This window comes from Schistocerca piceifrons, chromosome 1 (assembly GCF_021461385.2).
Source record: "Schistocerca piceifrons isolate TAMUIC-IGC-003096 chromosome 1, iqSchPice1.1, whole genome shotgun sequence".
Classification (NCBI taxonomy): domain Eukaryota; kingdom Metazoa; phylum Arthropoda; class Insecta; order Orthoptera; family Acrididae; genus Schistocerca; species Schistocerca piceifrons.
This window is the reverse complement of record NC_060138.1, coordinates 172,120,890-172,138,986: the sequence shown is the minus strand read 5'-3', so window position 1 is coordinate 172,138,986 and position 18,097 is coordinate 172,120,890. Positions and strand designations below refer to the sequence as shown.

Sequence of the window (18,097 nt, the reverse complement as noted above, 5' to 3'; positions counted from 1 at the left end):
TACACTCCCTGGTAAATGAGAATTTGTAGGCAGCTGGCTTCAGACTCATCCCTTATGACCCAATTATTTGAACTTCAATTCAACGGGGTTACCCTCTCTGTTTAGACACATGATACCTCCACCCAAGTCTACAATAACCTGGTAAGTGTTCATGAAGTCCACCCCTAAAATTACTTCAGTGTTCATTAAGGGCACAATGAAGAAGTTTTCCTCGAACTCCTTGCCCTGGCATTTGAACATGATCCTAGTCTGCCACTTGACTTCTACTGTAGATTGCCCCTTTCACCTTCGTCCTTCGCAACGGCAATGTCGGCCGAGCTTCCACCTCCCCGCATTTTCGGAATGCAGCCTCACTGACAATCGAGACCAGACTTCCCATGTGGATTACGCAGTTCAGTGATACCACTTTCACTGAGATGGCAATCACCGGACTAACAGCTGAAATCCTGTTATCCATTTTTTCCTGAAGTAATGTTTCCGTAATATCTTCATGACCTATGCAACGTACTTTGCAACTTTCCATCATCGGGGTGTTTTTTTTTTTTTTTTCCCATTTCGTGATGAGCTCGGCCAGTTACTGTTATCGTATTTTCCTCTGTTGCGGTAATTGTGCACGTTGTGATTGCCATTACGCCATTCATTAGTATATTTATCATACTTGTTTTTGTTCATTTATAATACTTGTTTCTGTTCACCCAGTTACCTTTGTACCCAGTCTTGCGCTGCCTCGAACCAATAGGTCGGGAGAAACTCGCACTGAAACTTGCTACCGTCGTGCATGTGTGCGCTACAGCTCTCATTCGCACAGAGGATTCAGCTTTGAGATACCCACACATAAATTCTATTTTATATTCATCCAGCCAGTTGGGTGGTAGACAAACTGGTATTGTTGAAGCCAAGCACGTGGGTGTATCCCTTCGCCGAGTTGTGGAAGACTTCGAATTTTCGCACAGAGAGGAAGTGTATGGAGTCAAACCCTTTTGCTTCCCTCCTGTACGAACCTGTGCATGGATTTTTGTGTCCTTCCCGACATTTTCCTATATCCCTACGCTCGCTAGTTTCTTCATAGTCCTCCTCATGTCTGCAATCGCGTCCCTCGCTACTGTCTTGTATGCCTTTGCGCAAGTGGTTTCCCTTTTCGGTTCCGCATGCGAGAAGGTTCTCCATGTAAGCCACGCGTTCGCATACCTCATTTGTAGCATCGTATTGTTGGCTGTTGACCTCGCATTGACCTTCCTGAAACCTCCTTAATAATAATTTGATTTCTTCATTATCTATTGCATTCAGCCAACAAAGCGTTCTCACTACTTTCTGATACTTTAATATCTGCAACCTTCTCCGTGAGTTTTTCTAACTCTTCTTTCACCTTCTTTATTTCCTCCCTCTTTTGCGCTTTTACAGCTTCTACTTTTCCCACAAGTTCCATGATTGCCCTAGTGTTTGTATCTAGCTTTTCTTGAGATGCTTTGGCTGCTTTTATCCATTTTATCACCTTTTTCCTTTTGATATTACACCTTTCTGTTAATGTTTGGAGTCCCTTTTCTAATTTTTCCCCCCATTTTCTCATTTCGACCTGAACTCTTTTCTGTTCGGTTTCGACAGCACTTAATCTACTACCTCCTACTTCAAATTTTTCATTGACATTGTTTACAACGTCCTTTCGAACCTCTTGAAGTAGCGCCTTATTCTCTTCAAATTTCACACTTACTTCTGTCATGATGCCCGCAAGTTTTCAGTTTAATTCTGTAACTACTTCATGCATAAAGCTTTCACATTTACTCCTGTCATGATGCCCTCAAGTTTTGAGTTTAATTCTGTATCTACTTCATGCATAAAGCCCTCGAGTTTTGAGTTTAATTTCGTATTATTTTCATCCTGTTTCGCCATACTTCCTTTCATCATCCTACCCAACTCTGCCACCCGCATGTTATTCGGGTTTGTGTTAGCCGACGTACTTTGTCTACTTGCTATTGTCTCGGTTTCATCAGCGCTCGCGCTTGGATCCAAAGTCACGCTACCAGTCGGGCAGATAACCTGCACATTTTCTAAGTTCAGCATTGCCGCAGTGCAATTGAAATTGAGGATAATCCCGTTGCTTGTCTCACCCGCGCCTGTCTCCTCTCTCTCCGCAGCTACCTGATTAGTGACAACTTCCTCTGCGCCTGACCTATTTATCCTCGCACTGCTCCTTGATTGACCACGTGTTTCCATTTTGGATACTGGGATCATACTTTCGCCTAAAGTACATAGTTAATAGAGCTTCGCTCATGGAAAACAAATTCCCTATCTTGACAATGCGAATCACGATGAATTATTTTTCGTAGCCTAGCGCAAGTTATAATTATATGCAGCCTAGCACAGTCATCACACGCAGCCTAACACTTTTATTGTCACGCACAATGTAATTTAAAATTCCCCAAAATATATGAATATAAGACACAAAGAAAATTGCCCCCAAAATCACACAAATAAAGTCACAAAGCAACGCGGTATATGCAACGCAGTATTTGCAACACTGATTATTCAAAAATTGGAATTGTGACACCTGTGAATATTTAATCATTTATTAGTACATCCTAGCAACCTCACAGCATCACAAAAGAGTTCGTAATTTGAACGAGATCCTAGGCTAAAGGGTCGCCATTATGAATGATAACTTGCTTTCTGCAAAGCCTTGACAGGCATGCTCAACTTAAAAATGGCACCTGTATCTTTTATGAAAGATGCCTACAACCATTTGCATGAGCAAATATCACTACGAAATTTCTGATTATTGGTTAAATTTAAGTTGAAAATTTGAATAACTTAACTGGAATGGTAACGGAAATAAGATGTTGCTGTGAGACAAAGAATTTTATATAACAACATTTTATTTAATAAAGTCATGAAAATAACTCCATGATCATTCACTTTACTTAATGGTATGGTTTCATAAAATGCTGGCCCATCATCAGTGATAAAAAAAAAGGCAATTTTATGCAACCTGACTATATGTCCTAACTAAGATGACTATAGGAGCCATCACACAGAGCGTCTGTACTCACCAGTCTCAGCAGGGAATGCCTAACCATCTCCCCTAGTAGGGGGTCCACACACGGTGGCTGGAAGGGCTCAGAGTGTCTGCACAGTGGCTATTTGCCAACCTGACAGGGTCTGCTAACGTGCGGGGGAACCTATGTCTCTCTGGTCCAGTGCAGTTGCACTCTACTTGATATAATGGTTGGCTAAACTGCACCTCCACATTCAGAGAACCCACAGCAGACAGCCCATGCATACGTCAGCAGAGGACCCGCATTCACATTTGCAGACTATACTAAGAGTGATAATATAACAGAATTCTGGATTAAAATTCCTTGAGTGTCGGAACGGCACCCAGGTGTGTTTTGAGCATGTGACTCTTGAAACAAGCCATGTAGCAGCTCACATGGAGCCGTTACACTGACAGAATGTATTTTTCCAAAGGGATGAAAAAGTGGGGAATTGCTGGACCAATTTTATATTCCTCAAAGGAGACTATGTCAAGAAATAAGGTGAGTCGTTCACAAAACCACCCTCATACATACATACATACACACATACATACTGCAAACAATATGTTTCTTGGATAGCCTTTTCTTTGATAGCTTTTTCCTCTTGTTTCTGATCTACTGAAGACACAAAACAAATAAATATAGAATCCCCACACAAGTTAAAGTACAGGACTGCACCATCTATCAAATTCTAAACCTGGTTACAACAGCCAGTGGCCTCTCTCTCTCTCTCTCTCTCTCTCTCTCTCTCTCTCTCTCTCTCTCTCTCTCTGTGTGTGTGTGTGTGTGTGTGTGTGTGTGTGTGTGTGTGTGTGTGTGTGTGTGCGCCTCTGCATTAAATGTGTCACAGGAGTACTGCCTTTCCCCCAAGTTCTTGGCTCTGTCTGCCCAACATCCAACACCCCTACAAAAATGGCAACACATTGAGTATGTGAAGTCCAAGAAAGCACTGTGACTTCCACTATGCATATATCACTGAAATGTCAATCATAAAGTTATTTTATTCACAATGTAAGAAGCTGCAGTTTTAAGATCTCATTTTAGAACAGTTTGTAGTTCATTGATCATGCTCTTCACATTTTTAATCTACTTGAATTCCAAATGAGTGACACCATTGTGAATTTTAAAAATGTGTTGACCTCAAGTTATATCATAGAGTAACATTGTTGTCTCCATGCGTAGAATATGAAAGCAATAAGCAATCTTTGTGTTCCTTATTTTATCAGAGCCCACTTTACTGTTCAGCAAGTCCCCATACTTTAAAATCGTAGGTGCTGTTAACCAAGAAACACTCAGTCTGGTGACAGCTGGCTTTAAGACGAACTTTATATCTAGCCCTTGTTCATAGGATTGGAATCCTACTACTTGTCATAGACAGCTTTTTATCATAAGCCGAGTATACAAATTTAATGCCATGCTTTTGGGTAATCAGCCAAAGAAAATGGAATAAACACCTTGGGTGAACACCTGAGAGCACACCATTTATCAGATAGGCTGATAAACCTGGAAAATCACAAATATATAATCTATTGGCTATCCGACAGTCACTGGTATATCATAGTAGCACTGCTATTTGCTCTGACTTGCTATAGAATTTGGTAATTTGAAATCATTTGCCTGTGGGTCAGTTTGCAGCCCAAACAGCTTTTCTTATAATTTACGCAGAAAATATTTTCTATCTCATACAAAGTAAGTACTGATTATGTATTCTTTTAAAGTTACATCACTACAGTATTTAATTAATTATTTTACAGTTCAAAAGAATTGGATGGGGAATCATCTTTTGAGACCGCTAAAAGAAATGAAATGAAAAGTGTGTGGATAACTGGTAGACGTGGTCTGACAGAGAGAGAAGCTGCAACATTGCTCATTAAAGAAGCAAGGTTTATGCTCCAGGTAACACAAATAGATAATTGTTAAAAATTAAATATGTGCTGTATTTAATGTACTGATGTGTGTCTTTCCTTTTTGCAGAAAGAACTTGGACTGGCTGATGCAAAATGGGAGATGGTCGGAGAAGCCTCGGATTCTTCGGGTTACACTAGCTCTTCTAGTACAAGTTCACATGAATCCTCTGCTGAACATAGCCATATTTTGGACGAAATAGTGGAATGCCATGCAACGACGCAAATGACATCTGATGAGAGTGTTAAGATACGTGCAAATGAAAAAAACAAAAACTCTAGTCATTTTTGTGAACCTGTCTCTTTGAGCTCAAATGAAACCAAAAAACAAATTATAAACATCGCAGGGAACTCTTTACTAACAGAGAGAAAAGAAATTAGTGATTCGCCTTGTGTTTCCAAATGTGGTACTTCAGCTCCTGGACCATTTGAAATACATTATAAAACACATAAAGACGATCTGAATGACAGCTTACATCAGGGTACTCCAGATAAATGCGTTATAAAAGAGACAGAAAATGCTACAGGACTTTGTGACATGGCTCAGCCCATACCTAAAATGGATCATGGTTTAGATCTTTCTACGTCTGAAAGGTCCGCATTCGAACAAGTTGATGATGCCATTGTTAAAGACCACTCGAAAACTGTAATAGATTCTTCAATTGAAGATCTGTTGCATGAGAGACCAACTTCAAGTAGAAACAGCTCTGATTTCTTTGCATCACCTTCTTCTGAAAATAATTACAGGAGTCCCAGCCTGTTTGGGGACAGCTTTTCCATAAATACACAGCTTGAAGATGTTCTAGATTGTAACATCTCACCTGTGAATACCACAAAGGTAGCTGCACATGTCTATAACCTACGGAAAAGAGAATCTGAGAAAACAAATATACCTTTCTCACCTAAACAAGATTCTGCTGACAACTTTTCAATAAATACACAACTTGCAGATGTCCTAGATTGCAAGATCTCACCCTTGAATGGTGCAAAGACACCACTACCCCTCTTTAACTTGAAAGAAAGAGGAGACTGCATGAAGACAAATATGCATTCGTCTCCTAAACAAGATTGTACAAGCAGCCTTATAGTAAACACGCCTCTCGGAGATGTCCTGGATTGTAACATTTCATCTGCTACAGAGACACCTCGGCAAGTATGTAACAGTCAGAGAAGTGGAGAATGTGGGAAAACAACTTTACTTTTGTCTCCGAAACAAAATTTTCCATTGTCAGTGGAACAACATGATGATAAACAGGCTGCTCTATTAACAGAACACACAAACACAAAATCAGAAACCATAGGATTTGCTGATGATTCAGTTATAACAGATTCTTTTCTTGAAAATGCTTTCAGGACATATCTCCCATTGAATTCAGAAGTAGTGTCACCATCAGATTCTGAAAAAAGTGAAAGCACCTCTAGAAAGAAATCAAAGTTCTCTACAGTGGGATTGAAGACACCAAATGCAAAACCAATCAAAGATAGAAAGTTAACACTCTCCAAGAAGAAGCGAAAGAATCATGAGAATGCAACTGATGTGGAGTTGATGAAAAGCTTGGTGAGCCCATCAAAAAAAATAAGACTTTGCACAGGTATAAACAGTGAAAAATCACCTCAGATATTGCTCGCAACTCACAATAAGACTCCAGCGAGATTGAGTAATGTATCTTTTGACACTCCAGCTGACCATGTCTCTAAAAACCTCAAGGCGAGAAAACTAAGATTTAGCAAAGTTACAGTGTTTCACAGCAGCTCAGAAGAGGAAGGAGAAGAAGACGAAGAAAATAATGAGACTAACGTCCTTGCAAGATCATCACAAAAGAGCACAGTACAGTCCTTCTCTTTGCGTAGCAAAATGGCACCAGTTAGTATGAAATTTAATACACCATGCAAAAGCAGTGCCCAGAATGCTGGTGAGATCAGTGAACCGGGAAGGAAACTGGATGTTGAAAGTGGGAGTGAGAAGCAACTCACCTCTGCTATCAGTGAGGAGAAAGATGGAAAGCAACGGATGGTACAACTTACTCCACCTGTGAACTGTAATTTATCAGGGTGAGGAAGCTTGCTTGTTAGTTTGTATGTATGTCATATGATCAGTAAGTTTCTTTATACTTTGTATAATTTTCTTTTTAATAGATAAAAATGTACCAAGTACAGATCACATTACAGTTGAGACCTTTATGATCAAATTAAATGGCTAAATGTTGAAATTGTATGTGTATACAGACTTACGTGAAAATAATGTGATTCAGTTAATTCTGTGAGATCTGCTACTGCAGAATGGAAAAGCCTGTTGACATTGTATGTATGGATCAAGTTAATTGGTGTACTTTGGAATCCTCACAAATAAATTAATTAATGACATCAACTGCAGCTGCACCAGGACTACTTTGGTTACACTATGTTAAAGTCAACAAATTTTTTGGCATGACTCTGTTATAGACAACTGTTGTCCTAGAATTCATAAAAATGCAGGTTGCTCTAGTGTTACATAAGGATCTTGGTGGATGGGGCCTCCTCTCTATCTTATATACATATAGTCTTAAAGAGTCAAAATACCATTTTCAGTGCTCATGACCTTTTAAGAAGAATATTGCTTGCTCAACTGCACATTTAGCTCTATTTGGTGCTATAGCCAATTAGTGATTAAGTAGTGCTGGCACATAACCAATGGATTTGTACTATCAGTTCATTTTGTGAACACTCACAGCTTGTTAGCCTTAGTGTATTCAGCTTCATGGCATGCTTCTCCACAGAGGAGGAAGGAGGGGAGAGGAGGATTCTCCAAAGATGTTCGAATATACACTGAAGCTGCAAAGAAACTTCTATAGGCATGTGTTTTCAAATAAAGAGATATGTATACAGGCGGAATATGGCGCTGTGGTCGGCAATGCCTATATAAGACAACAAGTGTCTGGTGCAGTTGATAGATTGGCTACTGTTGCTACAATGGCGGGCTATCAAGATTTAAGTGAATTTGGACATGATGTTACATTCGGCACATGAAAGCAATGGGACACAGCATCTCTGAGGTAGCAATGAAATGGGGATTTTCACTTACAATCATTTCACAAGTGTACCGTGAATATCAGGAATCCAGTGAAATATCAAATCTCCGAAATTACTGTGGTCAGAAAAAGATCGTGCAAGAACGGGACCAGCAATGATTGAAGAGAATCGTTCAATGTGACAGAAGTGCAACCTTTCGACTAATTGCTGCAGATTTCAATGCTGGGCTATTGACAAGGTCAGCATGCAAACATTCAATGTAACATCATCAGTATGGGTTTTCAGAGCCGAAGGCACACTCATGTACCCTTGATGTTTGCTCGACTCAAAGCTTTACACCTCGCCTGTGCCCATCAACACCGACATTGGATGGAGAAAACCTCGTGAATCCATGGACGCTACATGTTAGCAGGGGACTGTTCAAGCTGGTGGAGGCCCTGTAAGGGTATGGGGCATGTGCAGTTGGAGTGATATTGGACCCCTGATAATCTAGATATGACTCTGACAAGTGACACGTACATAAGCAATCATCCTGTCTGATCACCTGCATCTATTGATGTCCATTGTTCAGAATTGCTAAAGAATGGCTCCAGGAACACTTTTCTGAATTTAACACTTTCACTGGCCACCAAACTCCCCAGACTTGAACATTACTGAGCATATGTGGGATGCCTTGCAACATGCTGTTCAGAAAGATCTCCACCCCTCATACTTTTATGGGTTTAAGGACAACCCTGCAGGATTCATGGTGACAATTCCCTCCAGCACTACTTCAGACACTAGTCGAGTCCATGCCATGTCATGTTGCAGCGCTCCTGTGATTGCGGAGGGCCCTACACAAAATTAGGCAGATGTACCAGTTTGTTTGGCTCCTCAGTACACTGACTGTAATTAACTTTGGCAGATCAATAATCAGTAAATATACACCAGGTTTCAGTAGAGTCAAGTTTTGTTTTATGCTCACATACATAGTGTGCATAAGACCCAAGTCATGTGTGGGTATCTCAGTTAGTAGAGCACTTACCTATGAAATGCAAAGGTCCTGAGTTCAAGTCCAAGTCCAGCAAACAATTTTAAGCTGCGTGGAAGCTTCATATCAGCACACCCTCCCCTGCAGAGTGAAACATTCATTCTGGATAATGTGTATCATTTCTTGTTGTTATCTATTGGACGTGTGAGGTAAATTCACAGAAGTGAAAAATGTAGGTTATTTCACATATCTATAATAATCTTGAACAATATTAGGAAAAGGATAAATACACACACACACGCTCGCATGCACGTGCACCACGCAGACATACATGAGTGCTACCACCAGCAGACCCAACCAGAATTGGAGCTGCTGGTTGTGGTGGTTATGTTCTCATGTGTGTGTGTGTGTGTGTGTGTGTGTGTGTGTGTGTGTGTGTTTTTTTTCTCTGCTAAAGAAGACTTTGGCCAAAAGATATAATGTGCAAGAGCTTTTCTTTGTGCCTGTCTCCAAATCAGTGGGTCCTCTTTACATTGAGTAATGATATATCCTTTTTCCAAATATTGTTGATATTCCAACTTGGAGTTCCCTTTGGATAATAATTTTTAGGTTACTTATATTAAGGAATATTGCAGTGCCCTGTCAGGATGTGATCATAGTAATAATCATATGGGTAATACTTTCTCCAGAGGCTTTAGGTGTAAACTGTTGTTATTAGGAATTCTGCTACTGCTCAAGTGTGTATCAGAGCTAGATTTATTCGGGAGCAATGTGTGAGAACACTTTGATGTACTTATAATATTTTAATAATTGAAAGAGTAAAGTTGACTGCACATCATGCAGTTGAGGTACTGAGCACACAAACTCTTATTCATTTGTCTATCAAACACTCAACATTTGAACTACGTGGTGAGCGTTTACCCACTCTCAAATTATTTCTAACTGTTTAGCACTTTTCAGGATTCTATGATCTATTAGTATTGTTTGGTCCTAATGCATTTGCCAGTGGTCAATTTGTGGTACAATTTCATTTTTGTTATTTATTGATTCACTATTTTAGGTATGGTTTTGATAATGATAATAGTTTAAAGAACAAATTATGAATATGTTAATAATTTTCTCCAAGAACTCTATGAACTGTTCTTCAGCAGTTCAGCACAACTGCCTTCTGTAATTGGTGACAGAGCAATGACTGCAGTTCTAGGTACTGTGGACACTTCCACAGTTTGTTTTGGGATAACACTAGTGTCCAATATTACTGTTGGTATAATGTGCACTGAGTTCGGTTTTCTCATGGCCTCTACCACATTTGACAAATCGCTGTACTGTATTTAAACACTTCTCATTGCAGGAGGCTTGTGAATTATGGGGGCTGAATATAGTGATGTCCTTGAGGAAGGTGACTTGCTTTGTATTGTTAGTGAGACATTTTATCTTTCATGGTGTATAACCTGAATGAATATGCTGTTCATGTTATGGCATTATCTTCCCACAAACTGATTTCACTGATGCTGTAGCTGCTATTTAGACGACTATCTATACTTGGTACAGAATTTCACAGGTTTTGCACCATCTACTGTGCTTAAGCTGTGGTATTTCTAATATTCTTTGGTAGTTATTGTTTGTTATTCATAATGGACTTTTATGTTATTCAAAGTGCAGCAGCCTTCCTGGTATTATTAGTGATGTGACTGTTTTATATAATTTGAGCAATGTCTTCTCGGATTTTATTCAGTGTCTGTTTTGGTATAAGGGTGCTTATTACAGTAATGTGTCACTTGTAACTCTCATGTTGTTCTATTTGGTACCATAGCTGATTAGTGACTAAGTAGTGCTGGCACATAATGAATGCATTTGTGTTATCAGTCCATTTTGTGAACACTTACAGCTTGTCAGCCTTTAGTGTATGCCACTGAATTACAATTGACTGTGATTCAGCCAAACAGTTGCAGTTTGTGACTGAGCATGAATTGGAGACGCTGAGGACACTTCCCTTGTGATGGTAGTGGATTAAAGTGATCAAATGGGAGGCCATCGGGAATCCTTTCCATCAGTGCCACCTCATCTGCTGTCATCCTCAGTGGCAGTTCCAGAGTTGCCCTGACAATCCACAGCAATATTCTTTTTGGTCTTTTTATACTTTCTCCAATTTAGTAGTTATTTATTTTATGCACTCTACCTGCTGCCAATGTCTTCATTGTTCATCCATTACCCTAGGACCCATTGTTTTGCAGAAGATCATGCACTCAAGCTTCTTGGCTTCTCTGCCATCATTTCCTGTCATTCTCAGACATTCATTTGTATACAGACATTTGGGTTTGAGCACTGTGTTATAGTGCTTGAATTCAATTTTTCTTGAGATTCCATTTTCTTGTATAGGACATGTGTCCTACAAAAAATGTTGCCACCTTCTCCAACCTGCTGCCACTAGCTTCTTTTTTGCAAGTTCTTGTCTGCACTATCTCACCAAGGTATCTGAAATTTTCCACTTTTTCTACACTCCTGGAAATGGAAAAAAGAACACATTGACACCGGTGTGTCAGACCCACCATACTTGCTCCGGACACTGCGAGAGGGCTGTACAAGCAATGATCACACGCACGGCACAGCGGACACACCAGGAACCGCGGTGTTGGCCGTCGAATGGCGCTAGCTGCGCAGCATTTGTGCACCGCCGCCGTCAGTGTCAGCCAGTTTGCCGTGGCATACGGAGCTCCATCGCAGTATTTAACACTGGCAGCATGCCGCGACAGCGTGGACGTGAACCGTATGTGCAGTTGACGGACTTTGAGCGAGGGCGTATAGTGGGCATGCGGGAGGCCGGGTGGACGTACCGCCGAATTGCTCAACACGTGGGGCGTGAGGTCTCCACAGTACATCGATGTTGTCGCCAGTGGTCGGCGGAAGGTGCATGTGCCCGTCGACCTGGGACCGGACCACAGCGACGCACGGATGCACGCCAAGACCGTAGGATCCTACGCAGTGCCGTAGGGGACCGCACCGCCACTTCCCAGCAAATTAGGGACACTGTTGCTCCTGGGGTATCGCCGAGGACCATTCGCAACCGTCTCCATGAAGCTGGGCTACGGTCCTGCACACCGTTAGGCCGTCTTCCACTCACGCCCCAACATCGTGCAGCCCGCCTCCAGTGGTGTCGCGACAGGCGTGAATGGAGGGACGAATGGAGACGTGTCGTCTTCAGCGATGAGAGTCGCTTCTGCCTTGGTGCCAATGATGGTCGTATGCGTGTTTGGCGCCGTGCAGGTGAGTGCCACAATCAGGACTGCATACGACCGAGGCACACAGGGCCAACACCCGGCATCATGGTGTGGGGAGCGATCTCCTACACTGGCCGTACACCACTGGTGATCGTCGAGGGGACACTGAATAGTGCACGGTACATCCAAACCGTCATCGAACCCATCGTTCTACCATTCCTACACCGGCAAGGGAACTTGCTGTTCCAACAGGACAATGCACGTCCGCATGTATCCCGTGCCACCCAACGTGCTCTAGAAGGTGTAAGTCAACTACCCTGGCCAGCAAGATCTCCGGATCTGTCCCCCATTGAGCATGTTTGGGACTGGATGAAGCGTCGTCTCACGCGGTCTGCACGTCCAGCACGAACGCTGGTCCAACTGAGGCGCCAGGTGGAAATGGCATGGCAAGCCATTCCACAGGACTACAGCCAGCATCTCTATGATCGTCTCCATGGGAGAATAGCAGCCTGCATTGCTGCGAAAAGTGGATATACACTGTACTAGTGCCGACATTGTGCATGCTCTGTTGCGTGTGTCTATGTGCCTGTGGTTCTGTCAGTGTGATCATGTGATGTATCTGACCCCAGGAATGTGTCAATAAAGTTTCCCCTTCCTGGGACAATGAATTCACGGTGTTCTTATTTCAATTTCCAGGAGTGTATTTTACAGATTGTGTCATTAGGTGACAAGGTGCTGTTTACATGTTGGTTATGTACTCTGTTTTCTCAACAGAAATTTGAAGGCCAGCTTTTTCTGCCTGTTCCTTCAGCATGTTTATCTGTTTCACATCTGTAGACTCTAATACCATTCTTTGATTTTCCAATGTGAACTTTGTTCACTTGCCCTTTCTAAGCTAACTCCTTTTCCCCTTCTCTAACATGCAGCTGAAGAGAACTCGGGTCAGTGCATCACCCTGTTGGACTTAAGTTATAATTAAAAACTCTTTGGCAAATTCTCCCTTAGATTTTATTTTTTAACATGTCTGTGTTAGAGTGTGCTTGATAATTTCCACTGTTGTAGAGTCAACTCCAAACACTATCAACCTGTCAAACTATATTTTCTCATTGACTGAATCATAATCTTTCTTAAAGTTGGCAAAGACCACTATCAGATTGTTAGAGACATAGTTTTCTTATATTTTCTCATTGACTGAATCATAATCTTTCTTAAAGTTGGCAAAGACCACTATCAGATCGTTAGAGACATAGTTTTCTAATACTCTTTTCAGGCTCAAATCTGCTGAATTATGATGCCCCTTTCCCAAATCCATCTTCATATTTGCCAAGTTAATGATCTACTCATTGAACCAGTCTAGCCTGCAGTGCTTTGGAGAGTACCTTGTATGTTTGTGGTACAATAGAAATGTTCTGATATCTGATGTCAGTTCTTTCACCCTTTTTATATAGAGAGTGAATCAGTGCTGTGTTTTGTGTTCTCCAGTTATTATTCCAGTTTTCTAGATCATTTCTGTCTCTTGATTTAGAATGTTAATGGTGATTTCTTCTCCAGTTTTTAACATTTCTGCTGTGATTGAGTCTTCCCCAGAGGCTTTGTTGTTGATCTGTTCTGTGACAACCTTCTAAAATTTGAAAGGAATAGGATGTGTTGAATTGTTGTTTCTTTGCACTGGAGATATTCTCAGCCACCTGTCTCTGGGCTCTTCACCATTAATCAGTGTCATGAAGTACTTGGCTTGGATCTCACAGTTTTCTTTATTGTACAGTTCCAGATTACCATTGTTTCTGTCAAAGTTCAAATTAGGTGGCTGATAGCCACTTGCATTCTGCTTTAAGGCCCTTTAAAAATCCCTGCTGTTGTTTCTTTTAAATTCTGACTCAATGGTCTCAGTTTCGTATATGAATTAGGCTATTTTTGCTTTACAGAGACTTTTGCAGCCTGCTTTCATAATTTTTATGCTCTGAGTGTTTATCTTTTGTTTTGTCAGTGTATCATGATTCATAGGTTATTGCTCTTTGGTTGAATGCCTTGTCACAGTCTTCAGTCCACCTCAAATGTTTATGCCCACTTTGTAAGGATGCCACATCATTTTGCAGTATGTGCCATATTTTTACAGATATCCTGCTAGGTTTCTATTTTTCCTTCCTGTAACAGCTCTTGAAAATTGATTTGTTTTGCTTTAGCTTTTCAGGATCAGTACTTATGATTTTACCCTGATGAAGTTTTTTCTTATTTCATACAAGAAATCTGATCTTTACTTGCGTCTGAGTCAAAATTGGCTATTTTCCCTACTTCTGCATGTATACAGGGTGTTTCAAAAATGATCGGTATATTTGAAACGGCAATAAAAACTAAACGAGCAGCGATAGAAATACACCGTTTGTTGCAATATGCTTGGGACAACAGTACATTTTCAGGCGGACACACTTTCGAAATTACAGTAGTTACAATTTTCAACAACATATGGCGCTGCAAGTGATGTGAAAGATATAGAAGACAACGTAGTCTGTGGGTGCGCCATTCTGTACGTCGTCTTTCCGCTGTAAGCGTGTGCTGTTCACAACGTGCAAGTGTGCTGTAGACAACATGGTTTATTCCTTAGAACAGAGGATTTTTCTGGTGTTGGAATTCCACCGCCTAGAACACAGTGTTGTTGCAACAAGACGAAGTTTTCAACGGAGGTTTAATGTAACCAAAGGACCGAAAAGCGATACAATAAAGGATCTGTTTGAAAAATTTCAACGGACTGGGAACGTGACGGATGAACGTGCTGGAAAGGTAGGGCGACCGCGTACGGCAACCACAGAGGGCAACGCGCAGCTAGTGCAGCAGGTGATCCAACAGCAGCCTCAGGTTTCCGTTCGCTGTGTTGCAGCTGCGGTTCAAATGACGCCAACGTCCACGTATCGTCTCATGCGCCAGAGTTTACACCTCTATCCATACAAAATTCAAACGCGGCAACCCCTCAGCGCCGCTACCATTGCTGCACGAGAGACATTCGCTAACGATATAGCGCACAGAATTGATGACGGCGATATGCATGTGGGCAGCATTTGGTTTACTGACGAAGCTTATTTTTACCTGGACGGCTTCGTCAATAAACAGAACTGGCGCATATGGGGAACCGAAAAGCCCCATGTTGCAGTCCCATCGTCCATGCATCCTCAAAAAGTACTGGTCTGAGCCGCCATTTCTTCCAAAGGAATCATTGGCCCATTTTTCAGATCCGAAACGATTACTGCATCATGCTATCTGGACATTCTTCGTGAATTTGTGGCGGTACAAACTGCCTTAGACGACACTGCGAACACCTCGTGGTTTATGCAAGATGTTACCCGGCCACATCGCATGGCCGACGTCTTTAATTTCCTGAATGAATATTTCGATGATCGTGTGATTGCTTTGGGCTATCCGAAACATACAGGAGGCGGCATGGATTGGCCTCCCTATTCGCCAGACATGAACCCCTGTGACTTCTTTCTGTGGGGACACTTGAAAGACCGGTGTACCGCCAGAATCCAGAAACAATTTAACAGCCAGACACGTTGTCAAAGGTTTTGGGTAATTTCATTCAGAGACTACGCCATATTATTGCTACGCATGGTGGATATGTGGAAAATATCGTACTGTAGAGTTTCCCAGATCGCAGCGCCATCTGTTGTTGAAAATTGTAACAACTGTAATTTCGAAAGTTTGTCTGCCTGAAAATGTACTGTTGTCCCAAGCATATTGCAACAAACGGTGTATTTCTATCGCTGCTCGTTTAGTTTTTATTGCCGTTTCAAATATACCGGTCATTTTTGAAACACCCTGTATATTTTGTAATAATTACATTCTTCTTCCTATTATTATTATTATTATTATTATTATTTATATTCCATGAGTGATTTTCTAGATATTTTGCTCCTGAATATAATTAAGCTACTGAAGACGTCGCTTTGATACTGCAGTTCTCAACAATAATGACTTATGTTGTAAGTAAATTAGCATTCTGAACTGATAGAACGAATACAATACAGATAATCATTTCAAGTATAATAATTATTCCTGTCACGTGATATGAAGATCTAAGGAAACTGGGCATGTGAGTAAAACTTTGGAGCTGGTTGCAGAAAGCTGTGGTCCTTCCAACAACAAAAGCAGTGATGAAACCAGTGCAACCCATGGATCAGAAGTGAAAATATTGTGTCCCTGTTCCCAGTATATATTTCCATTACTTTATGTTATTATTTGCTATGTGAAATAATAATAATAATAATAATAATAATAAAGAATAAAATAAACGTCAATATTATTATTATTATTATTATTAATAGTAATAGTAACAATAATAATAATAATAATAGCATGCTGTTGCTTTGTTTTCATTGTTGATGTGGCATTCAGTTTGAAGACAGATTTGTTGCAGCTCTACACACTAGTATATCCTTTACAAATCCCTCCATCTCTTTAATCTCTTTATAAGTGCTGTGACATACATTCATTGCTTACTGTAGTCAAGTGTTGGTCCCCCTCTACAGATTTTATGCCCCCCTCTCTCTCTCTCTCTCTCTCTCTCTCTCTCTCTCTCTCTCTCACGCACACACACACACACGCACACACACACACACACACACACACACACACACACATACACGCACACACACATGGACTTCCCACCTTTACCAAATTAACTTTTCCTTGAAACTTCCTGGCAGATTAATATTGTGTGCCAGACCTGGAACATTTGCCTTTCATGGGAAAGTTCTCTACTGACTTAGTTACCTAATGTGATTTGTGAGCTATCCTCAAAGCTATATTTCCAATAGTATCTCTCTGCTACCTTCTAAACTTTACAGAAATGTTTACCTAACAGCTTTCTTAGCCAATTGTTTCCAGAATGAATTTTCTTTCTGGAGTGGAGTGTGTGCTGATCTGAAACTTCCTCGGAGATTTGAATGATGTGCCGGACTGGGAATATAACCTGGGAGCTTTTCATGTTCCTAGCAAGAGTTCTATTGACTGAGGTAGCCATACATCACCCTCACAGTTCTTCTTCCGCAGGTACATCTTGCATATGTTCCAAACTTTACAGAAGTTCTACTGTGTATCTTGCAGGACTAACACACATGGAAGAAAGAATGCAGCAAGAAATTGTGTAGCTGTAGAAGACTAGGGAATTTTTTCCAGAACGGATGGGAGAAGTAGATCTGTGAGACCAGGTTGTGAGAGCTGTTTGGATAACTCAGCTGTAGAGCACTTTCCTGCAAAAGGCAAAGGCCTCGTGTTTGAGTCTCAGTGTGGCACACAATTTTATTCAGATTTCAAATCTGGTCACACTCTGCTGCAGAGTGAAAATTCAATCTGCAAACTTTCCTTGATGTTTCAGAATGTGTCCAATCAACCTGTCCCTTCTTTTAGTCAAATTGTGCCATAAATTTCTTTACTTCCCACTTTGATTCATACCTCTTCATTATGTATCCAATCTATGTATCTAATCTTCAGCAGTCTTCCGTAGAAGCACATATCCAAAAATTCTGTTCTCTTCTTATCCAATGATGATGATGATGATGATAATGATGTATAAAAAATGAGAAACATGGAAATATCCTGGAAATAATTAACACTATGAATTATTCAAGCTACATAGAAAAGAAAAACAACAAGCATTATAAGGAATGTTAAAAGTTGTTTTTTGTAAAAAAGCTAAAAATGAATATTCAAGATGATGTCATTAAAAAAAAAAACATGAAATTCGTAACAGGCCCTCAAGAACTGCATTAAGGGCTATCACAAGCCCAGTGTTGACTTCAAAGATGTAAAATTGGACTTAACAATACACAGAAGTGTGAAATACCGAAGTCAGTGGGGAAGACTCCAGAACGGGTGAACTTTTAAAATGTTCTAAAGCAAAAACCAATCAATATTTGCAAGTAATCTTTAAAGAAATCTGAAAAGCAGAAAAGATCCCAGGAGGAAAAGCAGAAA

At 40.8% G+C, this 18,097-nt stretch overlaps 1 protein-coding gene across 1 annotated transcript in view; it reads left to right on the top strand.

Annotated features, from left to right (window-relative positions):
• LOC124803348 (DNA polymerase theta) overlaps positions 1-18,097 on the top strand; it is a 347,939-nt gene that overhangs the window by 244,853 nt on the left and 84,989 nt on the right. The window contains exons 16-17 of the mRNA XM_047264537.1: positions 4,784-4,925; positions 5,004-6,985. Coding sequence (XP_047120493.1) covers positions 4,784-4,925; positions 5,004-6,985 — 2,124 coding nt within the window. The remainder of the gene's footprint in view (positions 1-4,783; positions 4,926-5,003; positions 6,986-18,097) is intronic.